Source organism: Salmo salar, chromosome 20 (assembly GCF_965601325.2).
Source record: "Salmo salar chromosome 20, fSalSal1, whole genome shotgun sequence".
In the NCBI taxonomy this organism is placed as follows: Eukaryota; Metazoa; Chordata; class Actinopteri; order Salmoniformes; family Salmonidae; genus Salmo; species Salmo salar.
This window is the reverse complement of record NC_138310.1, coordinates 86,383,107-86,391,464: the sequence shown is the minus strand read 5'-3', so window position 1 is coordinate 86,391,464 and position 8,358 is coordinate 86,383,107. Positions and strand designations below refer to the sequence as shown.

Genomic DNA, 8,358 nt, shown 5'->3' with positions numbered 1-8,358 from the left:
GTGTCCAAACTTTTGTCCAAACTTTGGACTGGTACTGTCTGTTGAAGTGTGTCCAATATGTTTGAAAACACTATGTTAAAAGCACTGTGTGGGCTTGTCCCTAGGATTACCAAAAGACAAAGGGCTGGATCAGTGGTTCACCAATCAGGGCCTTGCAACAGTAACAAGTGGTGATGTGAATCAGTGGTTCACCAATCAGGGCCTTGCAACAGTAACAAGTGGTGATGTGAATCAGTGGTTCACCAATCAGGGCCTTCTTTGCGACCTTCGGGTTACGTCGCCGGGACAAACCAGGAGCTAGACCTTGTCTATGATGAGAGAGGGAGTTGGGATACTGACAGAGGATGGGCTATGTTGTTAATATGAGCAAAGCAGTGGACAGATAAGTGCAGACGTCTGACATTGTAGAATAAAAATGTATATGTGTCATGCTTTTCCAGATGTTTTTTTTTGTGTGACAATTTCAACACACGTAAAATAATAGTACAATTATTATTTATTTGAATCCCATTCTTGTTCTATTGTTTTATGTATATGTTTAAATTGCCATACAAAAAATACCTATTGAAAAACATGACGAATATGATGTTTTATATCCAAAATGTCAGAAGCCTGCACTTATCTATCCACAGCTTGCTCATATTAGCAGCGTAACCCAGCCTCTGTCACTATCCCACCTCCCTCTCTCATTCTGTACTCCGGGGACACAATAAACACTAGAACCACATCCCACTCGTTGAGAGGGAGTGTATGAGCAGTTCCAGCGTCTTAGGGGGCATATTCACCTCTATAAAAGAGGAAACCTTCTATCTGCCCTTTCAGACACAGCTGCCGTGCTGAAGAGTGGTATGGCACTGAGAACAGACGTGGTTCTCCGGCTGCTGGTGGTGGTGATGAGGGGTATGGCTGCTCCAGCCCCAATCTGCTCTCTGCTGGGCCAACCCGCTCTGCCTCTCCTATCTGCTGAGGGGGACATCAACATTGGAGCAGTGTTCGCTCTACATAGGAATGCCCTCTTCAAGGTCAATTCGTTCACCTCCAGACCAAAGAAAACACCCTGTATCAGGTAGGTGTTGAAAAAAACTGTCTGTGGAAAATTTTTGCTGTTTGGGAATATTTCTCATCAGGATAGATTTTTATTGTCTCTCACTGAAATTAGGCACAGTGCTTAATAACACTACTGTAAACGATCTGTGCATTTCTTCTTGGACAAATCAAGTATACAAATTTTTTCTGTTATGCTAAACACAATACTCAACTCATCTCGACCGAGTATATCAGTTTTGCTGGCATATGTGATTGTGGCATATGAGGTTCCTGGCGTCAACGAACTACTGTTATTTGGTTTGTTACCGCTGTCCAGTTTCAACCCACGTGAGTTCCAGTTTGCACAGACCCTGATCTTTGCCCTGGAGGAGATCAACAACAGCAGTGATCTGCTGCCAGGGCTGTCTCTGGGTTACCAGGTCTATGACTCCTGTAGCTCTGCCACCCTGGCCATCCACTCAGCCTTGGCCATGATGAACAGCCCTGGGCCTGAGAACAGCCTGGGAGACCCCTCCTCCTGCTCCAGATCTCCAGCCGTGTTGGGCATTGTAGGGGAGTCAAGCTCCACATCCACCATCGGACTATCATCCCTGGTTGGACCATTCAGCATCCCTGTGGTGAGACACCTTCTGGTTTTGGCTCTTTAGAGGTAGAATAGTCAGTGTCAGCTATGTATGAAAGATCAATTCAAATCTTCCCTTCTGGTTTTGGCTCTTTAGAGGTAGAATAGTCAATGTCAGCTATGTATGAAAGATCAACTCAAATCTTCCCGTTTCTTCCACACAGATCAGCCACTTTGCCACCTGTGCTTGTCTGAGTAACAGAGAAAAGTTCCCCTCCTTCTTCAGAACCATCCCCAGTGACTTCTACCAGAGCAGAGCCCTGGCAAAGCTGGTCAAACACTTTGGATGGAACTGGGTGGGAGTGGTGAACAGCAACAATGACTATGGAAACAATGGCATTGCCACATTCATGGAGGCAGCGTGGCATGAAGGGGTCTGTGTAGAGTACCAAGAGGCCATCCACCGCACAGACCCCCGAGAGAAGCTCCTGAAAACCGTCAGGGTGATCAGGAAGGCCACAGCCAGGGTGGTGGTACTGTTCCTGGGCTTGGGGGACCTCATCCCCCTGCTGAATGAGCTGGCTCTGGAGGGAGACCCAGGGCTGCAGTGGGTAGGCAGCGAGGCCTGGATCACAGCCAGAGTGCTGACGGAGAACAAGGCCTACGGCTTCCTGAGGGGGGCGGTGGGCTTTGCCATCAGGAATGCCAGACTGGATGGTCTGGAGGGGTTCCTAGACAAGGTGCACCCCTCCCAGGCGCCAGACAACACCCTGCTCAGGGAGTTCTGGGAGACTGTGTTCCAGTGCTCCTTCGAGGGGGGCAGCAGCACGCTGTGCACAGGAACAGAGAGGTTAGCAAAGCTGAAGAACCAATACACTGACGTGTCAGAGCTGAGAATATCCAGTAAAGTGTACACAGCTGTATATGCCATTGCACACGCTCTACACAACCTACTGACAGACTTAAAGAATGACACAGGCAGCGGCAACAGACCAGTCTACACACCACAGCAGGTGAGCAAGATCAATATTCAACAAAACATAAATAACATATCATATGATTAATCCCACTCTCTCTGTGTCTCTCTGTGTCTCCCTGTCTCTCTCTGTGTCTCTCTGTGTCTCTCTCTGTTTCTCTGTGTGTCTCTATGTCTCTCTGTGTCTCCCTGTCTCTCTCTGTGTCTCTCTGTGTCTCTCTCTGTTTCTCTGTGTGTCTCTCTGTCTCTCTGTGTCTCCTTGTCTCTCTCTGTGTCTCTCTGTCTCCCTGTCTCTCCCTGTCCCTCTCTGTGTCTCTCTGTCTCCCTGTCTCTCTCTGTCTCTCTCTGTCTCTCTGTGTCTCTCTGTCTATATCTGTCTCTCTCTGTCTCTGTTGCTGTGAGTATCTCTGTGTTGCTCTGCGTCTCTCTCTCTCTCTCTCTCTCTCTCTCTCTCTCTCTCTCTCTCTCTCTCTCTCTCTCTCTCTCTCTCTCTCTCTCCTCTCTCTCTCTCTCTCTCTCTCTCTCCCCATGTTGTTGAACAGGTGCTACAGTACCTGAAGGAGGTGAGGTTTAGAGTAAAGACAGGAGAGGAGATCTGGTTTGATGCTAACGGAGATGTGGTGGCGTGCTACGACCTAGTGAACTGGCAGCAGGAGGAGGATGGGACCCTGCAGTTCCATGCTGTGGGGCTGTATGATTCCTCGATGCCCCCTGAACAGCGCTTTACCTTCAACCAGGGAAAACTGGTCTGGGCAGGGGGCCAGGCAGAGGTACGACTAAATACATCTTGACTATGTTGCAAAAGCATAACACATGCAAACCTCAAACCACTGCAAATGTAAAACATGCATTCTATAATGCATACTTAATCCACATAGTCTATCTCAATTGTCTTGTTTTGTGTTGGTAATATAACTTCCACAAGTAATGACTTTAATACATTTCTGCACGTTTATTTAAATAAAATTCACCAATATTTTGTTGTTTTTCTCTACAGGCACCTGCAGCAGTGTGCAGTGAGAGCTGTCCCACAGGCACTCGTAAGGCTGTACAGAAAGGAAAGCCTGTATGCTGTTATGACTGTGTACCATGTGCGGAGGGAGAGATCAGCAATATCACAGGTGATATATAATGCATTTAGGGCTACCTACAATACTTTCAAGCTCTGTCACTGCCCAATAGGACTAATAGATATCAAAAAACAAATGTCACGGTGACACACTGATTCATGGAATGAATGACGTTCTAATCTCCTTACAGATTCTAACGGCTGCTATCGATGTGACTTGGAGTATTGGTCAAATGAAAAAAGGGACCGCTGTGTGTTGAAACCAGTTGAATTCCTCTCCTATGAAGAAATGATGGGCATAGTTCTGGTGTTTTTCTCCTTACTGGGGTCTGGTGTTACTACTCTGGTAGCTGTTGTGTTTTCAATTCATAAGGACACCCCCATCGTCAGGGCCAACAACTGTGAGCTGAGCTTCCTGCTGCTTTTCTCCTTGACTCTGTGTTTTCTGTGTTCTCTTACTTTCATTGGCCGGCCCTCTGAGTGGTCCTGTATGCTGCGTCACACAGCGTTTGGGATCACCTTCGTCCTCTGCATCTCTTGTGTTCTGGGGAAAACAATAGTGGTGTTGATGGCCTTCAGGGCTACACTTCCAGCCAGTAATGTCATGAAATGGTTTGGTCCTCCACAGCAGAGACTCAGTGTTCTGGCTTTCACTCTCATACAGGTCCTGATCTGTGTTCTTTGGTTAACAGTCTCACCTCCTTTCCCCTACAAGAACATGAAGACCTATAAGGAAAAGATCATTCTAGAGTGTGATGTGGGTTCAGCTATTGGTTTCTGGGCTGTGTTGGGGTATATAGGACTCCTGGCTGTCTTGTGCTTTGTGCTGGCTTTTCTGGCTCGAAAGCTGCCTGATAACTTCAATGAGGCCAAATTCATCACCTTCAGCATGCTCATATTCTGTGCAGTCTGGATCACCTTTATCCCAGCTTATGTCAGCTCTCCTGGGAAGTTCACTGTAGCTGTGGAGATCTTTGCTATTCTGGCCTCTAGTTTTGGTTTACTTTTCTGCATATTTGCTCCTAAATGTTTCATTATATTGCTGAGGCCAGAGCAAAACACCAAGAAACATATGATGGGGAAGACATCCAATGACACACGATATTAAAGAAACATATTTTGGGAAAGGCCTTTAGGATGAATACTGACCATTGGCCTATTCAAAGTCTTTCTATAATAAACACGGACACATCATTTCAAAGTCAGTCATGGGTTAACCTCATCCCCAGACTCAATTGATACCAAAAAATGGAGCCTGGAAACACTGTGCAAAGAAGTGTTACTTGAAAGGGGAAGGGTTCAAATCAAGGCAGGAGAGAGAGATCCTGCTACAGTTTGACTTTGAAAAATGCAGACAATCTCACAATGATCATATTTCTTTTAGGAAGCCCCAACTGATTCTGAGTTTGGGCATATAACGTTTACGTGTGAGAACTAGGTGCATACTTTCTGAATTCCCGAACTCACTTCCTTGTTTAGCCTAATTCGTTTGTAGAGGGAAGGTTCTAAGGTTTTGTTGGACGGTGATGGACTGAGATATCAGCCAATGTAAATCCGCCCCTGCCATGGGCTCCTTTCCTGTCTCTTTATGAGACATTGTGAGAGACGGTTCAAAGGAGAAAGAGCCGGCTGGTGTACCAGATCTGTCATGGTTACATGGATGTTCAATAAGTCCAATAAGTCCTGAACACACATCCAACAGCACATTATGCCAAGTGGCCATATCTACATGGGTGTGGTCGCACATTATGAGAGTCAAGACAATAATGAGCAGACAGAAAATCAAATGTTTTGACATAGCCTATGTTTCTCAATGCTCTACCCCAGTGGCCACTGACAGCTTGGTGTGCTTCCACAGGCCCCCTCAGTGACCCCCTCAGTGACAGCTGCTGTCCAGTCCGGGTCCAGATCAGGAGCCCACACACATGCCCCTTACTGAGCCTCTGTCTCACAGGCCTGCTTTGGACAATCATGGTCTACTATCTCATCAAAAACAACATTTACTTCTTAAACCTCTCCTCATAGGCCTGTGGGCCACAACCCATTGGTGTGTCAATACACCAATGGGCATCTGGCATTTATGCCACCATCAACACAAAGCAAGGTCTCAGTGAAATGTGTTATAATGAATATATGTCTGTACTGCATGTATCGTGTAATGTATTGGCTACCCTTCATGTAATATTACAGTGATTGTCATAAACAGTTCAGCTGTCTAATATCTCTGGATCTTCAGTCTTACTTGAATTATCACAACGCTAGAGAAAGACACAAATAAATAAAAAACTAGAATGGACATTTTCTTTGAACTGTGTGACTTGCTTCAGCTGGCCAAATGTATCTGTATGTAGTAGTAGTAGTAGTAGTAGTAGAAACAATAGTAATAGTAAATCAATTCAAATCAAATTTTATTAGTCATCTGCGCTGAATACAACTGGTCTGGACCTTACAGTGAAATGCTTACTTACGAGCCACTAACCAACAATGCAGTTATAAAAAATACGGATAAGAATAAGAAATAAAAGTAACAAGTAATTAAAGAGCAGCAGTAAAATAACAATAGCGAGATTATATACAGAGGGGTACCGGTACAGAGTCAATGTGCGGGAGCACCGGTTAGTTCAGCTAATATGTACATGCAAGTAGAGTTATTAAAGTGACTATGCATAGATGATGACAACAGAGAGTAGTAGCGGTGTAAAAAAGGGTTCTCTTATGGAGACAGCCAAAGAAAACTTTTGGAACTCTATTTTTTCCTGGGAGGAGGAGGAAGAGGAGGAGGGGGAGGAGGAGTAGTAGTGGTAGTAGGCCTAGTGGTAGTAGTACTAGTGCTAGTAGGCCTAGTGGTAGTAGTAGTAGTAGAAGGCCTAGTGGTAGTAGTAGTAGTGGTAGTGGTAGTAGTGTTCATAGGCCTAGAGGTAGTAGTAGTAGTTTTAGGCCTAATGGTAGTAGTAGTGGTAGTAGGCCTAGTGGTAGTAGTAGTGGTAGAAGGCCTAGTGGTAGTAGGCCTAGTGGTAGTAGTAGTAGTTTTAGGCCTAATGGTAGTAGTAGTGGTAGTAGGCCTAGTGGTAGTAGTAGTTGTAGAAGGCCTAGTGGTAGTAGGCCTAGTGGTAGTAGTAGTAGTTTTAGGCCTAATGGTAGTAGTAGTGGTAGTAGGCCTAGTGGTAGTAGTAGTGGTAGAAGGCCTAGTGGTAGTAGGCCTAGTGGTAGTAGTAGTAGTTTTAGGCCTAATGGTAGTAGTAGTGGTAGTAGGCCTAGTGGTAGTAGTAGTTGTAGAAGGCCTAGTGGTAGTAGCAGTAGTGGTAGTGGTAGTAGTGTTAGTAGGCCTAGAGGTAGTACTGGTAGTAGTACTAGTGGTAGTAGTACTAGTGGTAGTAGTAGTAGTAGTAGTAGTACTAGTAGTGGTATTACTGGTAGTACTGGTAGAAGGCCTAGTGGTAGTAGTGGTAGTAGGCCTAGTGGTAGTAGTGGTAGTAGTGGTGGTGGTAGTAGTAGTAGTACTAGTAGTGGTAGTAGTGGTAGTAGTAGTAGTAGTAGTACTAGTAGTGGTAGTAGTGGTAGTAGTACTAGTGGTAGTAGTGGTAGTAGTAGTAGTAGTGGTAGTAGTAGTAGTAGTAGTGATAGTAGGCCTAGTGGTAGTAGTAGTAGTGGTAGTAGTGGTAGTAGTAGTAGTAGTAGTAGTAGTAGTAGTAGTAGTAGTAGTGGTAGCAGGCCTGGTGGTAGTAGTGGTACTAGTGGTGGTGGTAATTGTAGTACTAGTAGTGGTGGTAGTGGTAGTAGTACTAGTGGTAGTAGTAGTAGTGATAGTAGGCCTAGTGGTAGTAGACCTAGTGGTAGTAGGCGTAGTGGTAGAGGGCCTAATGGTGGTAGTGGTAGTAGTGGTAGTAGTACTAGTGGTAGTAGTAGTAGTAGTAGTAGTAGTAGTAGTAGTAGTAGTGGTAGCAGGCCTAGTGGTAGTAGTGGTACTAGTGGTGGTGGTAATTGTAGTACTAGTAGTGGTGGTAGTGGTAGTAGTACTAGTGGTAGTAGTAGTAGTAGTAGTACTAGTAGTGGTATTACTGGTAGTACTGGTAGTAGGCCTAGTGGTAGTAGTGGTAGTGGTAGTAGTGGTAGTAGCTCTAGTAGGCCTAGTGGTAGTAGTGGTAGTAGGCCTAGTGGTAGTAGTGGTAGTAGTGGTGGTGGTAGTAGTAGTAGTACTAGTAGTGGTAGTAGTGGTAGTAGTAGTAGTAGTAGTAGTGGTAGTAGTGGTAGTAGTACTAGTGGTAGTAGTAGTAGTGGTAGCAGTGGTAGTAGTAGTAGTGGTAGTAGTGGTAGTAGGCCTAGTGGTAGTGGTAGTAGTAGTAGTGGTAGTAGTAGTAGTAGTAGTAGTAGTGGTAGTAGGCCTAGTGGTAGTAGTAGTAGTAGTAGTAGTCGTAGTAGGCCTGGTGGTAGTAGTATTAGTGGTAGTAGTAGTAGTGATAGTAGTAGGTGTAGTGGTAGAGGTAGTAGGCCTAGTGGTAGTAGGTGTAGTGGTAGAGGGCCTAATGGTGGTAGTGGTAGTAGTGGTAGCAGTACTAGTGGTAGTAGTAGTAGTAGTAGTAGTAGTGGTAGTATTCCTGGTGGTAGTAGTATTAGTGGGAGTGGGCCTAATGGTGGTAGTGGTAGTAGTGGTGGTAGTATTCTCAAGCATACGAAAAAAGTGTTTCAACGCGAAGGAGGGCGAGG

At 45.3% G+C, this 8,358-nt stretch overlaps 1 protein-coding gene across 1 annotated transcript; it reads left to right on the top strand.

The window, feature by feature from the left end:
* The first annotated feature begins 825 nt into the window (after positions 1-825).
* On the top strand, positions 826-5,873 carry LOC106593937 (extracellular calcium-sensing receptor-like). The gene is made up of 6 exons (XM_045704043.2): positions 826-1,066; positions 1,364-1,664; positions 1,834-2,622; positions 3,128-3,355; positions 3,583-3,706; positions 3,846-5,873. Exons 1-6 carry the CDS (start codon positions 849-851, stop codon positions 4,760-4,762), a joined length of 2,577 nt encoding a protein of 858 aa, XP_045559999.2. The 5' UTR covers positions 826-848; the 3' UTR covers positions 4,763-5,873.
* Positions 5,874-8,358: the final 2,485 nt, after the last annotated feature.